This window comes from Neomonachus schauinslandi, chromosome 9 (assembly GCF_002201575.2).
Source record: "Neomonachus schauinslandi chromosome 9, ASM220157v2, whole genome shotgun sequence".
In the NCBI taxonomy this organism is placed as follows: domain Eukaryota; kingdom Metazoa; phylum Chordata; class Mammalia; order Carnivora; family Phocidae; genus Neomonachus; species Neomonachus schauinslandi.
The window spans coordinates 121783122-121804885 of record NC_058411.1 but is presented as its reverse complement, the minus strand read 5'-3'; the positions used below and the strand labels follow the sequence as shown (position 1 = coordinate 121804885).

At 44.7% G+C, this 21764-nt stretch overlaps 1 protein-coding gene across 1 annotated transcript in view; it reads right to left on the bottom strand.

Annotated features, from left to right (window-relative positions):
- OTUD7A (OTU deubiquitinase 7A) overlaps positions 1-21764 on the bottom strand; it is a 201426-nt gene that overhangs the window by 115690 nt on the left and 63972 nt on the right. The window contains exons 3-4 of the mRNA XM_044918299.1: positions 8969-9151; positions 3209-3427 (exon numbers count right to left, since the gene is read on the bottom strand). Of these exons, the coding sequence (XP_044774234.1) occupies positions 3209-3427; positions 8969-9151 (402 nt within the window). The remainder of the gene's footprint in view (positions 1-3208; positions 3428-8968; positions 9152-21764) is intronic.

Here is a 21764-nt window from a genome sequence, read left to right as displayed (position 1 = left end):
AGGCCCCTCAAATAGATGGGCTGCCCCATGCCTTAGCAGGCACTGAGAGGTAGAGCCAAGCCCCTGTGATGGACCAGGGGCAAAACTGAATGGTCAATTTATGCCCAATTTTCTGGACCACATAAACCCCGGTTCCTGCAGAGTCCCAAGGGCAGGGAAAGCACCCCCCATCCCGAGACTCTGTGACAGAGATGATATTTCCTTCCCAAGACAGCTAGAATTATGCCTCGAGCAAGTGGATTTTTTTGGACATCTATATCAATCTCCCATGTATATAGTAGATGTACAACACATGTATATCAACAGCTTATCCACAACTGTCCTGAGCATTAAATTACGACAAGGAGGAATTTGCACTTTATACCTGGCAATACTGAGCAGCTTTCTCAAATCGCTGTTTCATGGTAGAGCTCCATCTTCCCCATGGACATTAACAGTGGTGCCTGAACAACAGGAGCACAGCCTGGGTGGGAGAGAATAAGTCTGCCTCCTAGTGGGCCATACTCATCACCCAGATGGGTTGGGGGGCCATCTGGGGCTCACCTGACATGAGCCAAGGTCCTCACCAGAATCCGGGCACAGAAAGGGCCTGAGGGATGATCTAGTCCACACCCCTGCTTGGAAGGTGAAGAAAGAAGTCAACAGAATTCATATGGATGGCAGGCTGGGGTCAATTCTATGCTAAGGAAATGAACACATTTATTCTTTATGCCTACATTGTTTTTCAGTTTCTCATTTCCCTGTGGTAGGCAGAGCCCTGATGTTCAGACTTTCGCTGCTCCAGGGGCATTTTCCCAAAGTGGGGGGGGCCGGGGGGGTGGGCAGCCAACCAGCCTCCCCAAGGCTTCTTGCAGCATGGATGGGGTGCCTTCCCAGTGCTGGGTGGGGATCCCTGCTGCCCGTTCTCTCCATCCTCTTGGCATGTGACAGAAACAGTGTTGAATTTAGCGTCTTCATTTGGTTAAGTTTGGGTTCTTAAAAGGTGCTTTCCAAGGCTGGATGGTTGGAGTACAATAGTACCCTTTTAAAATACAAATCCAGAAGGTAAGATGTAAGTGATAAAAATGTAACATATGGAAGAAATAACAGAAAAGACATTACAAAGAAGTAAAGGATTTTGCTAAGCATGGCAGGGTCGAAGGAGGGAGCTCTCCTGGTGCCAGAGGGGGGCGCTGCGCCCTTTACCAGGACTCCACCTTCAAAGGAAGCAGCCACCATTACTGGTGCTACCAGCCATTGTCAGGACCTAAGGTTATAAAGTCCCAGCTGGGTAGCAGTCGAGAGAAATTAGCTCACGAAACGCTTTTCTTTCTTAACCTATACCAATTCCCACTTCTGTATGAAGAGTGAACCCTTTGTTTAAAATCTCGTATCTGAATTATTCACACAGAAGCATCTTTAAAAGAGCCAGCCTCCATAGTGAGTGGTTTAGGATTATTGCTAATCCAGGTGAACTGTTTGGTGACTGTTGATCAGTCAGTGACCGTGAGAGAAGACAGAGCAGGGCTGTGGGTGTCAGTCTTTGGGTTGCTTTTGACAGCTTTGTAGCAGCTGAGGAAACAAGTCATCTGCAGCCACAACATCACATTCAGTGAGTTACTGGGAGTGCGGACCCTGTTCTCAAACCAAGCATCCCATGGGTGAGGCTCCCCTGAGTCCTGTGGCTGAGACCAATCACCAGGATGCGCAGCACTAATAAGGCCCCACTAACCACCATCCCTTCCTTTGTCTATGTGAATTCTGTGCTTTCCTTCTTGGAGCAGGTGGATGAAGATGTTTCCTGGATTGTTCTACAAGAAATGGAAGGAAGCCAAGTATACACAGAAGCTTGGATCTGGTGAAAACACCCAAGTGTCAACTTCCTGGATGCTTCCCATTTGCCCTGCAGATCTGTGCTCTCTCCACTCTGCACTCACAGGCCGACCTGCACGGACCCCAGCAATAGCCTCTCTGCTCTCTGCCCTTCTGCTGGTGAGAGGCATTGGTCAGAGCCTGGATGGTGGAGGAAGGTGGTTGGAATATTTATTTTTTCAGAATCTCTTCTCCTAGAAGGCACACCTTTTATAAGTAGCTTTCTCCATCAGCTACTCTCACTGTTTGCCTCTTTGCTACCAGGACTGGTAGGAGATGACTGGTCCTTCTGCCAATGTTAAGATTGTACCAACTACAGACCCTTCTCTTCGGTCTTCTCCAACACTCCAAAGGCTTGGGCATTTTCAGTTGTGTCTTGGTGAAGAGCTGAGATAAGCCTGATTCCCTGACAGAGCAGAACTAGTTGACTAAAGGCCTGAACACACCGTCTCTTCACCATGCTCAGTCAGAGGCTCCCCTTCCTGTTCCCCTGGGAGGTGCCACACAGGAGCACCTCCAGGTGCCAGGCCTTTGAAGGGCATAGAAGTCTTCTGGACGCATGTCCAAGAAGCCCCTGAACATGTGATTTTGCAAAGATATATAATGAAAATGGTTATAAGATAGGATATTTGCTCTGTCTCAGGAAGAACCTACATCTGCTTTAGACATTTGTTTTGAACTAATTATTTTGTCCTGAGGAACTCCAAAGAAGACAAGTCTGGCTTGCTCCCCAGATCTCTTCCTCATTGGGATGTCAGAAGACATGCCAAGAAAAAGGGGGAGAGTGAAGTCAGGGTTTGTGTCTCTTCAACCTGGAGGCCGGGAAGGCTGGGAGGGCAGGAGATGACAGCCACACAAGGCACGTGCCATTTCATACTCAAATAGCTTCACCGGGCCACCACCTGTCTTCCCATCTTTGCAGGAAAACAGAAGCTCAGGGAGGTTACTAACTTGCTCATGTCCATAGGAAGTGACGGTCTCCTATTTTTCTCAAAGCCCATGGTCTTGCCTTTCATTCAACACCCACGGGAGGGTTAGATGGAAACAGGAGAAAAGTAAGGCAAAACCACAGAGAGTCCTCTTTAGAGGGGGCCGGCCTAGGCAGGTTGGGTCTGGGAACAAAGGGAAAACTCAAGAGGTCTCAGCACCACACTGTCATCCACCCCTACTGGCCGGTGCTGGGCTGGAGCAGAGCTTGTCTGCAGAGCAGGGGGTCTGCTGCAAGTACCTAGAGTCTGAATTGAAAACACTTGAGTCAGACAACATGCCTCTCCCTTGCTCCCTGATCTAAGTCAGGCCAGCCTCGCTTGCTCCCTGAGCCCAGGCAACATGGGCCTGCCAGGGGCCAGCCACTCACCTGCCTGCTCCAAAGCCACCATGGTCGCCTGCTCAATCAAGTCCCGTTCGATGAAGCTCCTGAAGTCTTCGCTGTACACGCTCAGATCTGGCAGCTGGAATGTGTAGATGGGCATCTCCAGGGGGAACTGCTCATTGTTGCACTCACTCGCCACGTGGGACCGGGCCAGGGAGACGATTGCCGAGCTGGCGTGGGAAATCCCCCGGGAGAGTCGCTTTTCTGCAGGGGGGGAGGGGGGGGGACAACCACAGGAACTGAGTGGGGTGGGTGTGTGGCTCTGCGAGCATGCATGCACACACACACGTGCACGCACAAAGACACTCCCACACGTGTCCACACGCACACACACACTCGCCCGCACGCCTGTCACTCTTCCTGCAGGCCTCCCTGCTGCTGAGCTAACATTACCACCACCTGGCATATGGCACTTACTCACTCTGAGTCGTGAAACCATTCAGAAAGAGGCGAGCTGCAGGTCTACTACGCAAGTACACAGCAGCATCACGAAAGATCACCAGTCTTGCTTTTTTGGGTCTTAAGTTACATCTAACTCAGTTCAGCAGAGCTGCCCTGGGCTCGGCTGAAGGCCACAAACCACACTGCTTTGTTTTACATATTCATATACTTAAAGCAAGAAGCAGTTGGTTCAGGCTTTCCCCATGTGGCTTGGGTTGTAAGAGAGGTTACTTTACTAAAGGGACTCTGATAAACATATCCCACGTGACGATGATGCCCCAAATACAAACATACAAAACCATCACATCTGCTTCTCTCTTTTTTTTTAAAGGTTATATTTATTTCAGAGAGAGTGCACACATGAGAGAGAGTGCGTATGAACAGAGGGGAGCAGCAGAAGGAGAAGCAGGCTCCCCGCTGAGCAGGGAGCCCATGCGGGGCTCGATCCCAGGATTCTGGGATCATGACCTGAGCTGAAGGCAGATGCTTAACCAACTGAGCCACACAGGAGCCCCTGTTTCTCTTCTCAGTTTGCCATTGACACAGCACTCAGAAAGTGCCCGTCTACTCTGGTCTTATTCTGCCTGGAGTTTCCAGCCGAAGGGTGAGAAGTTTAGTGAAGAATTCCTCTGATGTACCTAATGTTGCCCCGTGAAGAAAATCATGTGATCTCAACGCCACAGCAAAAATACAGATGTCTTTGTTCTCTTGGCACTGAAACATACTTGGTTTTTTAAGCCCTGCTCTTAATAGCTAACATTTACCATAGTAGAAGAAGTCTTAAATATACAATGTTAGGGGGACACTTTCTTTTTGCAATCAATATTTGTAATAATGGAGAATTCTTCTAGCAAGGCAGATCTTCTCTTTCAATTTGCTCAGGAAAACAAAATTCAAACTAGTGTTTGAATGAGTGTTGTCTAAGCCCTGTGGCAAATTCACAAGTGTATCCACTCAGGTCATGAGGACTGCCACTTCATTTCAGATTAGTCTGCACACTGATCAGGCTCTGCGCATAAGCTGATGCCATGCTGAAGCATGTCTCTGCCCACCTGAGCTCACAGAAAAACCCACGCTCGTGCCTTCATCCGGAAGGAGAGCTCCCTACTTCCCCACATGCAAGAGCAGTGGACAGAAATGTCATTAAAGTCATTTTGCTACAGCAGACTAAAAACAAGAGGCTTTTGATCCTGGGGTAAGTTGGTTTTAAATTTAAAGTTAATTCTCAGAAGCCTCAAGTATCTGGGCATTAAACTGAGTGGTTGAGTCCCGCAGACAGAGTATTTTTAAAATGAGTAGTTTTGATTCATCTTCAGTTGGATTCTGAGACCATGATGACTAGTTATTTTGTATTTGGAGGAAAGGCAAAGAGAAGTTAAACCACACCAGCCATGAGAAAGAAGAGACATGGTGCACATAGGGCCTGGCTTGTCTACCACTGGGGATGGCCCTGTTGCTTCCTGCACTTGGTCCACATTCTCGAGAGCGGGAGCAGAGGAGACTCCAAGTCCTTCTGCCATGTTCTCCAGGTCTCACAAGCCATGCTGATGTCTCACCTCTTGCTGCAGACTACTGTTTCTGTATCTGGGAAAGTAGGAACTGCCTCACCCTTTGGGACCCGATGGAGATGGACATCAGACATTCTTTAACACCCGAGGTGCTACATGACCCCACAATCCACTGGGCAGACTCACGATGCTGCTCTCAACAGCTGGAATCTGATGGGCAGGGTCATCCATATTCTTTCATGGCTTATCATTCAGTACCTCTTTGTCAATTGATGAGATGCTATTAGGACCTTAGGAACACTGTGATTCATAGTATAATATGATGCTATTAAGCAGTTCCAAATATTAAATATTTGGAGTCTGAATGAAAAAGGCTTTTGGGGGGTGCCTGGGTGACTCAGTCAGTTGAGTGTCCGACTCTTGGTTTTGGCTCAGGTCATGATCTCAGGGTCCTGGGATTGAGCCCCTCGTTGGGCTCCTCAGTCAGAGGGGAGCCTGCTTGAGGATTCTTTCTCTCCCTCTCCCTCTGCCCCTCCCTCTGCTCACTCTCTCTCTAAAATAAATAAATAAATCTTAAAAAAAAGAAAAAGTCTTCCCCACCACCACCTCCATGAATGCATATATGTAATCACACACAGATACACACACACATTGATTTTTTAAACACGAACTCAGTGATCCTTCTTTTAGAGGTATAAATGAATTGTTTTACAGGAATGACCATGTTCAGAGTTATGCCCCAGAGAAATACAGATATTAAACAAAAACACAGTGAGAGGATGCACAGAATTCTGCAACTATTGACAAAACCAACTCAAACTGATCTGTGATTCAGGCCAGGGGAGGTGTTTTAACTATATTTTCTTATTTTCTGTATTCTTGATGCTCTGGCATCTGGGGTATCCCTGACTGGGGAGAGGCTTTTCTTACTAGGAATAGCTAATTCTGAGAGCAAGTGACTCATAGGAAAGGAGCATGCCTTTCTTATGCAAACCAACCAATCCAGAGCCCATACTCTGAACCACCTCTTCTATCTGGTTCTTACACTCCAGCAAGCAATATGTCTCTGCACCCCAGGGCAAGGTACAAGACCACCAGAGATAGCTCCTAAACCCCAGAGAGCCTGCTGAAATTATTCAGTCTTGGCAATCCTAAATCTGTTTACCCTGCCTTGCCTTTTCCAAGGAAATCAAAATAAAACTCATGCCCGTATTTTTCCTCTCCGTCCCTTCTGCCTCCTGACCAACCTTGGTGCTTCCCCATGTGGTCCTGCATAGTGTGCCATGTCACCTGCTTTTAGGGAACTGTGAGTCTAACAGCTTCCTTCATGATATTCTTTTCCATGTTTGCCTATCTTATCCTATCTGATTAAAACAAATCCTAGGTATTTTAAAAACAGGTGTACAAACCTTTTCTGAAAGGGACAGAGTAAGTACTTTAGGCTTTGTAAACCAAAGCCTTAGCCAATGCATAAATGAATGGGCATTGAGGGTGTTTCAATAAAAACTTTATTTAAAAAACAGACAGTAGCCAGAGTTGGCTCATGGGCCATTGCTTGCTGACCCCTAATTTATAATATGGAGACATTCATTTTCCCTGTTAGTGCATGCACTATGATTTCAAGAACTCAAGTAAAGGATACATATATCTAATTCAGAAACTATAATTTCTAATTTTTAAAAAGTACATAGGATTGTTCAAAAAACTCAATTAATGGAATTATGTGACAGACTTATTTTTTTCAGTTACATTTATCAGGCTCTGAATCCATCAACCTCTCTGGAAGCAGAGAGGAGGGTCCTTCTAGCCTCCTCAATGGGAGGATAAAATAATGGGTTGGTTGGTTTGCTGCCAGTCAAAAACAGCAGGGGCAGCCATATATACATACATATTTAGAAAACCCAAGATATTCTCTTAGAAAAAATGATTAATATTATAAGAGAATTTCTGTAAATTACTGCATAAAACATAAATATGGAAAAAGTAAGTCGCTTTTCTCTATGTCTAAAATCTTAGAATCTGACTAAATGGAGAGGCATATTTAATGTTCTTGAGTGGGAAAATAATATTACAATATGCCAATTATTCTTAAAATAAAAATTCAATCCAATTCCAACCAGAATTCCAAGCTTAAGTTTTATATGGCAGAATAAAACCTCCAAAAATAGTGAAAAATTTTTGGAAAAGACTATCAGTGAAAGGAGTTGCCTTAACAGAAAGTATAGCATACGAACTACCAGAGTTAAGGTAACAGGATGGGTGACCGCACGGATTGACAGTCTGGAAACAGATCCAAATATATTTGGGAATTTAATATATGGCAACATTGGCATTTTACTTCAGTGGGTAAGGAATGTTTTATTCAATAAATGTGCTAGAGTAACTCACTCTTGATCCAGAAGAAAGCAAGACTAGATTCTTCCTTATTACTTATAAAAATTTCAAATCAATCAAAAGACCTAAGAACAAAATTTTAAAAGAATATAGGAACATATTTCAGTAACTACTCCAGGAGGCCTTCTAAAGCGAAAGAGGACACCTCTCAGCCATGAATGCATAGTAATATAAACATTTTGTGTGGCAGAATATTCTGTAAACAAAGTCATAAAGCAAATGATATACCGGGAAAGACATACACATATAAAAATGTATGTTCCTAGTCTTAATCACAGAGGATGCTACACGTTGATCAGAAAACTGAAAACAAATCAATAGAAGAATGGGCAAAGTATGGGAACAGGCATGTTGCAGAAGGGGAAATCCAACTGGCTAACAAACAAATGACAAGATGAAAGTTAAAACAAGACACCCTTTTCCACCCTTCACAGCAGAAAAGCAATGTAAAGCCATTACAAAAACGTCCAGTGCTGGCAAGAGTGGAGGGAGATACCTCATTTCACACATTGCAAGCAGAAATGCGACTGGGAAAAAAGTCCCGAAGTTACTGAATTAAACATACACAGGTACTGGCACAGCAAATCCACTTTGGGAACACTAACCTAGAGAAATAAAAGCACTAGTATCTAAGATCACAGGCATACAGTTGTTTATTTTAGCATTGCTCGTAGTATCGAAAACAAGCGAAACAAAAAAACCCGAGAAAAACCAGAATAACCATTAATACAGGAGTGGTTTAAAAATCATTGTAGGCTGTGGAATAAAATATTGAGCCTCTACTCGTGATTTACTGTTCAGTGAAACAAGTGCTCTGAGAAGCATTATGTGCAATTTGACCCTGATGCATTTTGAAAGAGCCCAGGGAAAGCAAGGAGGAGACAGACGAGGATGTAATCGTTGGTTATTACATCAGTGAGATCTAGGATGGGTGGGGAAGAAAACGCTCAAGTTCTCTTTATGTATCTTTGTACTGTTTCTTTCATCACGATAAACACATCTGACTTCTGTAATTAAGAAAAAGAATAGAGAAAATGGAGCTCGCGGGGCAGTGAGCTGATGATGAACAGATCTGGAGACCCGGTGGGAAATAAGTGAAGGGACTAGAGGTGTTTGGCTTGGAGAGACCAGGGCTCCAGGAGGAGAGCTGGCCTTTAATCACGTGGGGTCCTGGGGAACTGGACTCCTCCTCCTGCTTTTTGGAGGCAGAGGGAGGAGCCGGAAACGGAAGCTGCAGTGCACGTTTCAGCTTGATGTGCGTGGAGAGCCCGATGTGTCCGCAGCCCAGGAGAGGTGATGACCTTGCCGTTCTTTGCACCCTCCACACCCCCCACCCCGCTACCCCATGCAAGCCATGCCATTCTGGGGAAGCTGTTCCTGGCCTCAGCCCCTCACCAGGTACCTTGGGCAATGTCGTCCTGTCTCTGCAGGCAGGGCCGCTCCACCTTGTGGCCGGGCTGGGGCGGCTCTCGCTCTGGCTGCTTGGGGCACCTGCCCTCGTTGAACACATGCGGCAGGTTGGCTGTGTGCACTTGTCGGAGCTGCTCATAGTCACTCAGAGCGGCAGTCAGGTCCCAGTTTTTGCCTATGTCCAAGAAATGACAATATTAAGGATCTCACTGTAGGAAAAAAACTGCAAGAAGGGTTCCTCATCAGCACTTTGACGAATGAACTTTCCACCAGCAATGCTCGTTTTTTTCAGAGGGGTAAAGTGGCCTGATGTGTAAGTAGAAGTTGACATCTGCGACTGACGTCCATCTGAAATACGTGACTGTATTTACTCTCATCGCCTTTAGATTCATGCACACACATGTCAAAACATTCTATTCCTAATTATCATGCCTTCCTCCACCCCTTTGAAAAATTAAGCTGTATGGGGCGCCTGGGTGGCTCAGTCGTTAAGCGTCTGCCTTCCGCTCGGGTCATGATCCCAGAGTCCTGGGATTGAGCCCCGCATCAGGCTCCCTGTTCAGCGGGAGGCCTGCTTCTCCCTCTCCCACTCCCCCTGCTTGTGTTCCCTCTCTCGCTGTCTCTCTATCAAATAAATAAATAAAATCTTAAAAAAAAAAAAAGCTGTAGAGCTTACTCTCTGAGAAGCAAAATATAAACTAAATTAAAAAAATCAATAAAAAGAATCCCCAAATTTTCTTAGGCTTTTGCTTCCAGTTTTACTTCTCTTTTTAAGCTTAATACGGGAAAAGCAGAAGCTTGGGACGTATTCTCTGTGTAAAGCCTCAGTGGGAGGCAGACTTCAGATCTCTGACCTTGAACTGGGGGAGATGCAAGCTGGGACTAGGGTCCTGGCCTGGGACAACTCTAAGCAGGGCCCCTGGGCACGGAGATGGGTGCCGGGTGTTGAAGGGGACTCTTTGCAACCCTAGGGGGAGCTGTTGTGGGGGCTGGAGCTCTGTGGGGCTCTAATTCTGAGTCTGAGTCAATGGCCTTCTGATGAACCCACGGAGGCATTGCACACTGCATTCGATTCATCAGGCATCATGAGCTTTTTACAGACAAAGAATTAAAAGCCTAGCTTTCATTTTAAAGAGCAAATAAAATCTTATCCTTTCCTGGTTAACTTCAAAGTGCAGGTATTAACCGTATTGACCTAATTATATGCCGAATTATGTTGTATATACAGTATCATGAGGCTTTGAGCGTATAAAATAATATTGGGACATCCTTTTTTTTTCCCCTTCCACTTCTAGTGCAGACTTGATACTATCAATCATCATATGGCCATTGGTAATTTAATCACATGTTTTTTTTTCTCCATAGTCAGCTAACAAAGATGCAATAGTTGCATCTTTGTACCATCTTAGTGGGTAAGAAAAGCAAACTAATCTATCTGGGTCACACAGCAGAAAAAAAACAGCAGGAGCTGGTGTTTTTGTAAGTGATAATAAACAGGGGGTATTGGTGTAATGCAGCTGACTATTGTTAGTAGCAAAAGTGGAGGGTGGTGGTCGTGGCCATGGGGCTGGGATACTGGCCATGACAGGGCTGGTTTTGGGAAAGGAAACTGAAGCAGAAATGTCAGAACACACTCTCGCTCTTACACGGGACTAACAATCACAGTGTACACATCCTACCTACATGACCAAAACCTGGCATTTTCAAGTCTAGTTGTAGTGACTATCAAAGGAGCATTAATGTTCCAAGAAGACAAAGATAAGTCCCTGCCTTCAGGGAAATTATGCCTTAGCAGAGGTGATGACCTGAGTGGGCACCCTGCTCTAAGGCATGGCTGGTAGGGGGCAAATGCCCAAGGGAGGGTCAAACCTGCATGGAGGAGGAAGGTCAAGGAGAGGAGAGGTGGAGGAGGAGCATTCCTGATGCCAGTTCCTATCACAAAATGCAGACATTCCAGCATGGATGTGTGTATTAGCAGTAACATCAGCATGATGAATTCTGGTTGTGAAGAGGGATGGGAGAGCAGGGAAGCAGCGCATGTGGAGCCCCTGAGGAGCTCCAGGTGCAGCCAGGGGTGTCATCCTCCCCAGGCCCCAACAGGACACAGGAACTATTCTGCCATTTCACAAATAGAAAGTGACGCGTAGTCTGATTACAGCATTTACCCGCAGTTCCTCATTTGATATATCACGGTGTTTGCATGTGGGCCCTCCAATCTGTTTTTTTCCCGCTGAGCTGCATCTCCCATGCAGGGCTGCCCTGCACACAAAATCTGGTCCTGGCAGGGCCGTGGACCCTAATTCTGCTGGCGGGGCACTGTTATGGGGAGCCAGCCCACTCCTGCCCTACTGTGCTTCTTCCGCCCAGTGGAAAGAGTCTTTCCTGCTGCTTCTGCCTGTTCCCTACCCTTCCCAGAGCCCCCCATCCACGGTTCCCACTACAAGGCATTTGGGCCCAAGTGGGAGAGCAGGCCTCGAGTTATGTGTAGCTCCAGTAGGCCAGGCTGCAGCCTCATCCTGCAGGACAAGGGTGTGTTCCCATTGCATGCATCTGTTAGAGGATCAACTCGGACCACACTGACAAGGCAGGTGTCCCACCATTGGTGAAGGACCGTACATTCTGCTTTTCTCCCCAGTGACTTGTCACTGCTGATCTTCTAGCTTGCTCATGCCTCCTCTGCATTCTCCTATTGCTGCCTCATACTCACGCTCACTTAGCTATGCACCTGACCTGTATTCTTTTTTTTTTAAAGATTTTATTTATTTATTTGAGAGAGAGAATGAGAGAGAGAGCATGAGATGGGGGAGGGTCAGAGGGAGAAGCAGACTCCCCGCCGAGCAGGGAGCCCGATGCGGGACTCGATCCTGGGACTCCAGGATTATGACCTGAGCCGAAGGCAGTCACTTAACCAACTGAGCCACCCAGGCGCCCCCTGACCTGTATTCTTAACCAGTGAGCATCCTGGTTCTAATTGTGCTGCACCTCGTCACAGAGATTCAATCAATGTTAAGTGAGAATGAAAATGGAAGGAGGAGGGGCGGCGGCACTGTCCACAAAAGCCTAGCTCCCAAATGCTCCCTTCAAAGATTTTAAAGAATTCCTCAAGGAGTCAGTACTTCAGTGTCCATGCACGTGGAAAGATTGCTGATGTGGGAAGAAAACAAGACAGACGACAGACACATTCATCAATCGTTTAGAGAGTCAGAGCCCCTCAAGATATGCTTCCCACTCTGTACAATTCCCCAGATGGCAGCTCAGGAAAACCAGGATTGTAAATGGTGATTATAGACACGTGGACCAGGGAGGCCTCAGTAGTTAGCTTGGCATCGGTGGGTTGTACAGGTTGTATCTAAAAACAGGAAATCTAGGGGATAGGGATGGGGTGGGTCCCTGGTGGCCTGGAAGTAGGGTTTGGTGGTCAGAGATCACATGCATCAAGCTCCCCTTTCTTCTTTTCCGTTCCAAGTCTCCAAGAGTCCTAACTAATGCCACCCAGAGTCAGGATGAGCAGGAGGGGCCCAGAGGCCCACCATGGCCTCACCACCACAATGGATGGGCCAAAGCCCAGATGGAATCGATAGGCTGAGTGATCATGGTGGCCATGGGCTGTGTGTGTCCCTGAAGCCAGGACACTCATTTCGAGGAAGGAATTGGTCCAATGGAACAGTCAGGAACACAGGCTTTGGGGCCTGGGTCCAGCCCTGGCTCCACCTTGTGGCTATTTCTGTGACAGTGAACATGGCATTTTACCATGTGAAACCTCAGATTACTTTTCTGTACAACTGGGGAGACTAAAATCCATCTAATGGGAATTCTTAGGAAGGTTAAGTGAGACTAGGAGGTAATGTCTGTAAAGTTCTTAGCACATGGTCCTTAGTGTTATGATCAGTCATTACAAGTTTCTGCTATATCTAACTTCTATCACTTGTGATTGAAATCCAGTTAGTAAGTGGCAACTGAGATTCAAATCCAAGTCTGTTTGATTAAAACCCAAGCTTTTGAGGCTATAGTTCCCTCGAACCTGGTCTTGTTTAGGGCATCACCACTTTATGGTTATGGACTACCTTTCAGACCTCTTCCCTGCCTTGCCCATCCATCATGACCCTTGTCTTCTTCTCTTGCATCCCTCACTCTCCACCCCCACTCTTGCCAATGTTTTCAGCTGCTGGGTCCTTAACTCTCTTCCCCACGCACTTACCTGTTCCATGTGAAATTCTTACTCAGGTGTCACTAAGTCCATCTCCTAAACACAGCAGGCCATCAGGCCCATGGGAAAACAGCAGAAGGCTTCACTAGGACAGGGACATTTAACAGTCGTTTTTATCCTACACTCTGAATACTCCATGTCCCCTTTTCTGGCTGCTTGCCTTTTCTTGCCCTTAAAACACCTGGGTTCCCCCCATTTTTATTCTTTCTTTTCCTCTCTTAATTTATATCCTCTTTTTGAAGATCAAGACCATCTCTACGTGAATAATATTAAATCTAGTTATAATTTGTACCCTAAGCTTCAAGGCCAAATATCTAACTCTGGCAGAAGCTAGTTGACTATCCAATTTCTAGTCTCCTCTAATTCTTTCTGCACAGAATGCTGATTTATTTGAGATTGCAATTCACACAGCTAGAAATACTCATTTTTCTCCTTTAGCCAACCTGAGATCTTCAAAATATGTTTCTGTTGTTCTATCTCTCTGTGCTTACTTTGTTTCTTCTTCTGGCAATATTTCCTCCAGGCAGCAAAACAGTATGACTATATGAAAGAAGACCTCAACCCAGGGAATAAGGAAGCTGCCTGTTAATTTTTTTCTTTTTGGCTATGCCTCAATTTGTGCTTATCACAATACAGTAGGTTTTCGGATTCCTAACAAGCACAGGTTTTGTGGTAAGTACCAAAACGTCTTGTATAGTTTACCAATGAAATATTCTGTGCTTTAAACTTCTAATTCATTTGATTTACTCTTAAGAGGAACATCAAATGAGGTCAGAGCTCAAGTTAAATTTAACATATGCATTTTGGCTCTCAGTGAGGTGTATGCTGCTTTAATTTAGCACAAAGTATCACATTAATTCAGGGAAACTATAAAGCAGAGACACATAAGCTCAAAGGAAGATGTGAAACAGGAACTGACTAAACTCAGGGGGAGAAGCAAAAAAGAGTCAAAAATCCTTTCTGAAATGAAGTTAAATTATAAGGGAGCAAAGAAAAAGACCACAGACGGGACGATAAAAATGAAAAATAGGGTTGGCTCAGTTGGTTAAGTGGCCGACTCTTGATTTTGGGTCAGGTCATGATCTCAGGGTCATGGGATCGAGTCCCATGTGGGACTTTACACACACAGTCTGCTTGAGGATTATCTCCCTCTCCCTCTGGCCCTCCCCATACTTGTGCTCTCTTTCTCTAAAATCAATCAATCAGGACTCTGAGAAACAAACTGAGGGTTCTGGGGGGGTGGGGCAATGGGTTAGCCTGGTGATGGGTATTAAAGAGGGCACGTACTGAATGGAGCACTGGGTATTATACCCAAACAATGAATCATGGAACACTACATCAAAAACTAATGATGCAATGTATGGTGATTAACATAACATAAAAAAAAAAAAAACTAATGATGTATGGTGATTAACATAACATAATAAAACAAAGGAGAAAAAAATAAAATCAATCTTTACAAAAAAATGAAAAGCAAAGTGGAAAAAGTGAAACAAAAAATAAAAGCTTACAGAGAAATGGTAAATATAGAATATAGGGAAAGACATACAACATACACATAACTGGAGCCTAAAATATGAAATCTAAAATAATGGAAAAGAAAAAAGAATTTAAAAACTATTTTAACAAAGCAAACTTCTTTTTTTTTTTTTTAAGATTTTATTTATTTGAGAGAGAGACAATGAGAGACAGAAAGCATGAGAGAAAGGAGGATCAGAGGGAGAAGCAGACCCCCTGCTAAGCAAGGAGCCCGATATGGGACTCGATCCCGGGACTCCAGGATCATGACCTGAGCCGAAGGCAGCCGCTTAACCAACTGAGCCACCCAGGTGCCCCAACAAAGCAAACTTCTGATACAAAGATTTGATTCTATATATTGAAAGGGCACACTGCATAAAACGAAGTTGTCTTAGTTTAATCCATACCAAGATAGATCCTTATAAAATTATTGTGTCTTAAAGAGAATTCTTTGAATATTTAAGCAAAAAATGAGGAAAATCAGGCCGGTAACATACTTCTTGGCAGCCACATTCAATGCCTGAAGTCAGTGGGGTCACATCTACAAGATACTGAAAGAGAGAAAGAAGTGTGGGCTAAAAAATCTTTATGCCCATCGAGGCTATCCTTGCATGTATAAAGGCTGCAGACAAACCATTTTAAACATGTACGAGTCCAGGAAATATTACTCAAGTGGATCTTCCTTGAGAAAACTACTAGAAGATGCGTTCCAGGTAATCAGAAGATGAATGGGGGGTTGGCAAAGAGACAGGCAGCAGTAAATTTATTTAACTGTATATCTATGAAAAAGCAAAGGTACAGATACAAGCGCAAGAGGAGAAAGTCAATAGACTGCTAAGCAAAAATGGTACGATCAACAGAGTGGTAGAAGGCAGAAAGTAGAATCAACTGACAGTTGCCTCAGATAGGCTACATGGGAGCACAAAATAATATTTAGAGTTGAAAGATCAAATACAAATGCGTAAACATTTTTAATAGTACAGAGGTGAATGCCAAAAACCAGAGAAAAGATATACTACTGATTAAATTGGATGGGAAGAGACAGAAAAAGAGGAGGGAGGAGGAAGGAGATACAAGCTAATTTTATTGAGGCAGATCATAAGAACAAATATTGTCTAAAGAAAAAAAGGAAATGGGATGTTACATAAAGGTAGAACTTTAAAAAGTAAATCACTAGATAAAAAATGCAACTTTTCTAAATATCAGAAATATATTTTTAAATAAAAAGCTAGTAAAATATATTGAAAGACATTTGAAATACTTATACATAAAAATAGAAAATATGATAGAACTAAGAACCACCATAACTGTCAGAGGTCAATACCTTTAAACAGACTTGATGCAACTATTTAAATAAGAGGATTTTCATATTATTTCATGAAGCAAAGTCTAACTATTTGCTGTATATAAGAGCCTATTGAGAGCAAAGTGATTCAGAAAGGTTGCAACTAACAGGGAAGGACAGAGGTGTATCAGGTTTACCAGGCAAAGATAAAACAACAAAAACAAAAAGCAATATAGAGGACATGATCTTACATCAAACAAAGTAAAATTCAGGCCAAAAAGCATTATTTAAGATGAGGAAGGCCACTTTATAACTCTAAAGGGTTCAAATCATAATGGAGATGTATTAATCATGCTCTTTCTTTTCTGTAGTTTTGAGGTCTTGCTGACCCAGGAGGGACTGCCCTTCTCAGGGCTATCTGATTCTTCATGATAGCAAACTACCTCCCTGCAAGTGTGCCTTTTATGTGCAAACCAGATAATCCAAACCCCTCACCCCAACCATGTATGATCAGGCTTTCACACTCAGGGCAAATGCTCCCGTCTGCTGATCACCCAGGGCCAGGTACAACTTGGGACAGCCTCTCCAGCCTGGAGCCTACTAAAATTCAAACTAGCCAATCCTAAAACTGCTTATCCTGCTTACCCTGCCTTACCTGTTCCTTCCTGCAGAACCCACACTAAAGGTTCTTGCTCATATTTCCCCCATTCCCTGTGCTTCCCGACTGACCTGGTACTCCCCTGTGTGGCCCTCGTGGCATGCCTCCTGTTCCTAGGGAACTTCCTCCTTCGTGACAGTGATTTCCAGGCCTGTGTGTCTTATCAGACCTGATTAGAACAAATCTCAGATACATATTAAAACAGAAGACAAGAAGTATGAATATATACATACTAAATAGAAAAGTAGAAACTTTACAAAGCAGAAATTGCCATGAAACACTGAGATAAACACACCACCTTTACTATTAACAAGAGAATGCCATAAATAGCAGGATAGATTATAATGTGGGAACAAACAGCCTCCAAATTCTTGAGACCATAACAACGAAGGCTTGCTTTTTGCTCAAGCCATGAGTTGGCTGTGGGTTGGGTGAGCTCTGTCATACCTTCTCATTTCAGGATTCAGGTGGACAGAGCAGCTGGTCTTAAAAACTGACTATCAGTATGACAGAGGGACAAAAAGCCCCGGAGTATCTCCCATTAACAATCAAATACATTGGCCCAGTACTGACGTCTCACTACTGTTCACAACGCATGGCTCAAACTAGGCACAGGGTCCCATCCAACCACAGGAGCCAGGACGGGCACTTCTCCCATGCACATACAAGGGGGGCAGTCAGATTATGGTACATAGTCCTTGAACAGTGCTAATGACTAACACAGGATGTAAAATTAACATACACATACAAAAGATAGCCTTGGGATGCCTGGATGGCTCAGTTGCTTAAGCGTCTGCTTTCGCCTCAGGTCATGATCCCAGAGTCCTGGGATCGAGTCCTGCATGGGGCTCCCTGCTCAGCGGGGAGTCTGCCTCTCCCTCTGCCCATCCCCTCCACTTGTGCTTGCGCATGCTCTCTCTCTTGCAAACATAAATAAAAATCTTAAAAAAAAAAAACCCCAAACCAAGAAACAAATACATCGAGAAACCATTTTACACATATCAAAGTGGTGAATGCAAAAGTTGGCAACCCCACCTGGTTACCAAGTTTGTTGGTAAACAGGCTCACTCATCCACCTGCTGCTAAAAGTACAGAATGATATAACCCCCACACAAGACAATTTCCCAGCATTCATTAAAACTACAATGCATTTATCCTGTGACCCAGGATATTCTATCGAAGCAGCTCTTTTCAGGAGTACTGACGAGCCTGATGTAGAAAAATCCAAGGTCATTTCTCTGTCCCCCATCAGAAAAGCTCTCTCTTCTTGATTTACTCTTTCTGTGGGGAGGAAAAGGGAGGGATCTAATGTACAGCATGGTGACTGTCATTCTCTTACTTCTAAGACATTGCACTCCCCTAGTCATCCTCTTATTTCAATGGCTGCTCTACTCCTTTCCCTTTAACAGCACTTCTTCCTCCTTCATGAAATCCCTAGATGTTGTCATTCTTCAGTGCTCAGATCTGGGTCAAACTCTGTTGGGAGGTATTTGAAAGACTTTTACTTCTGACTTAAAGGACTGTAGACTTAAGAGGAGAGCTGACCTGTGCTGTTACTCCCTGATCTTACTGACTGGAATTGCAGACATGATACCTGGAGCTGTGGCAATCATCTTGCAAACATGAGGTAACAAGCATGAAAAGGCCAATTGCTAAGAATCCTGAGTGAGGGGGAAGAAGCCCTGAATAAGAATCTGGACAGATTACTGCCAGCAACTCCCCAACTAATACAGAAAAAAGAGAGAGGACAGAGGCCTACACTGAGACCTAAGTGTTAGGCATGAATCTGACAGGACACTCAAGACGGGATGTAACTTGGGACTTGGAGGATGATCAAAGGTGCTCTCATTTAGGCTGAGACCTGAAAGAAGTGTGAAAGCTATTCTGGCAAAGACTCAGGAACAGGAGGAGCAGGGGGAGTGGGCTGGGAAGAGGACAGCACATGAATAAAGCTGGAAGTGAAATGACGTGGTACATTAAGGCACTGAAGGTAGTTAAGATGAATACAGGCCCAAGAGGAGCCAGGAGAGGCTGCTTGGGAAGGATGCAGGAGGGAAGATGAAGGTGTTGAGACAGAGCGCTCCTTGAGGCGTCTTGTGAAGTATGCGCTGGGGTTTGGACTTTATCCCAAAGGCAAACATGAGTCACTGAAGCATTGCCAAAGGAGTAGGGCTTGATCAAATTTTTATAGAAAAATAAAGTATTTGCATTAAAAAATTACTCTGGCTAAATAGCAGAAACTGCATTAGAATTGGGGAAGCTGGAAGCAGAAAGAACGTTAGGAGGGACCTGTAGCAATACAGATGAGAAATGAGATGGCCTGGCCCAGTGACAGTGAAGATGGGGAAGAGGGGGGTTCTCCTCATTGCTGGACTGGAGGGAGAGGGACAGGCGAAGGCAGGTGTCTAGAATCTCGCGGACTGCTCAGGAAATGGCTGGCTGAGTTATGGTAATCCACATCTGGAAGATTACTCAGCCATTAAAAGAATGAATTTGCATATACAACTGATTTGAGGGGATTTCAGTGAAGTAGTTTTGAGTGAGAAAAACAGTATGATGACAGTGTGTGCACCATAATCACCTTTAGTGACACAAAGCAAACACAGCTCTGCCTGGTCCACATCCAGCATCATCATGCCTTAGCATCCAAGGTCAATTTTGCACACCCCCGCTGCCTTTGCACACCCTTACTCATCCCAGGAGAGAAGTGTGAGTGAATGCTCCTGGAATTTCCTTCTCAGTAGAGTTCTGGCAACAGCCTCCAATGATAAGCATTCATGCAAGATTGATTGGAAGGCTGAGCACAGGCTGGTTTTCTATGGAAGGTTGCAAGCAGATGCCTGAGCAGAAAGCAGATGGAGATTGGCTGTGGCTTTGGGGCAAATTCCTGAGAAGCATCTGCTTGGCAATCCAGCTGCTGGGGTGGGTTGGCAGGGGGTGTCTTGTGATTCCTGAGGCTGCAAGGACTTCCAGTGAGCACCAGTGAACCTCCCACTGTGAGCACAGCTTCTCTGATTTCATGTGCTTTCTTTGGTTTATAAACATCTAGTTCTCTTTCCTACTTGGAATACCTAGAATGACTTCTGTCTTCTTTACCAAATGCTGATGGATACAGAATTTGGTACTGGAAATGGTTCCAGGAAAGCAGAAACACAAAGATGAGACTAGTTCTCTGATGCTGTAGAAAAGCCAACAGCTGTTATCAATGGACACTGTGATGCAAAGATGGGGTATAAGGACTGTGGTGGGTGAACCCCCCTGACTGCACTGGGGAGCATGTAGGAAAAACAGTCAGCAGTAGGACAATGAGCAGGAAAGACTGGACTTTGAAAACCGGAGAACACTTCGTGGGTTCTGATTAACCTGGGGTCCTTGACTCTCCAGTTTCCAGAGCCTCCTGATCAGCAGAAGCAGCCCCTCCTCCCTTGACCAAGACTAGTATCCCTCCACCCATTGTCTGAAGACCTGGCAATGACATCTTCTGAGCAGGTGTGTTTCAGGGAGACATCCAATTCACCTTAAAACCCAGGTCTCTTAAAAGTTTTCGGATTCATGACTAGGAAGATGGCCTGGGAGAAAGTCCCATACACACCAAAAGAATTCTAAGGTTTTTGCCAGGAGAAATCTAGAGTGCATAGGATTAGATTTTACAAATGTTAAACTGAGAATTGACCAAATGTGCCAATGGCAGAAGCAAAAGACTCTGGACTCCAGGAAACAAATTGAAGGTTGCAGAAGGGAGGGGGGTGGGGGGATGGGGTAACTGAGTGATGGGCATCAAGGAGGGCACATGATCTGATGAGCACTGGCTGTTATATGCAAATAATGAATCACTGAATACTACATCAAAAACTAATGATGTACCACATGTTGGCTAATTTAATTTAATAAACAAAAGGTGCAGAGTCTGGAAATGAAGGTTTGGGTACTGGGTGATGGCAAGGGGAGCAGGGCAGGTGCCATGGAAGAAGGTGTTACAAACTCCCCAACTGGAGTATGCAAGGGGCAGGATTCAAGACATGGTTTGCATATTTTCTCCCTTGCTTTGTTATTTATCTATAGGTATATATGAATCAACTCATGCCCTTCTTCCTTCCTTGTCACATAACATAAAGTAGGCTAGGTGTGATTAAGCTCCTAATTTAGTCTTCAAGTTATAGTTTACCAAAGATGGGTCATGGTCTCAACCAGGTGAGGAATGAACACAACTCAAGATGGGTTTGGGACGTATGGGGCTTTGTATCTCCTGTAGGTGGTGAGAAGTGAGCACATCTTCAGTTGTATGGGGGAACTGGCAGGATGTGATGTTATTGTGGTTGCTTGTTAATATGGGTCAAGGATATGTATGGATGAGGATATGAGCAAAGGGATGGAGATTGCTAGAGAGTCCACCGCCAACTCAGTCACTGCCTTCTCTACACTCCCTTTTTCATTTTCCTCTGCAAAGTGGGGCAGAAGCCTGCAGTGACATTCGCAGAACTGCTTTCCTGATAGGCTCCAGGTTCTAAAGGAGAAGCACTCATGCAAGGTTTGCAAGGCTGCAAGAAGGAGAAGCCATCATGCTCCAAGGCCAGCTGTGGGCAACTCCAGTGAACCCCATACTCAGTAGCTTGTGAGTCACAGCTGCTTCTAGGAGAGTGCCTACAAAGGAGCTGCTCTGTGCTTGGTGTAGTACGTAGCAACAGCAGCAGCGTGGCCCTTCTGACATTCCTGAAGTTGACAGTGACTCCCAACTCACCTGCTTCTCTCTGTGGCATCCCTGACCTTTGTTTCATCAACCCTTCCAATGGTGGTGCAAGCCTCTAAGTGCCGGTATTAAAATTAAAATGCATCTCACTTGCAAACCTAAAGTGTCTTAGGTGTTCCTAATAGAGCTTGGCTCTGTTCATACATGTATATACATATGTCTGTCTCTCTCTGTTTAATATATATTACATATGTATCTGCAGATGATTATTTGAGCTTGGAGAAAAATATGGAAGGTTGTTAATATGGGTTTCTAGTAGTTGGTGATGATATGCATAGAATGGAGAAGGAGGGGGCAGGGCAAACAAGCAAAAAGGATTTTCTAGAAACAAATGATATGTATGTTATGATCCCATTATGCAAAATTATGTATC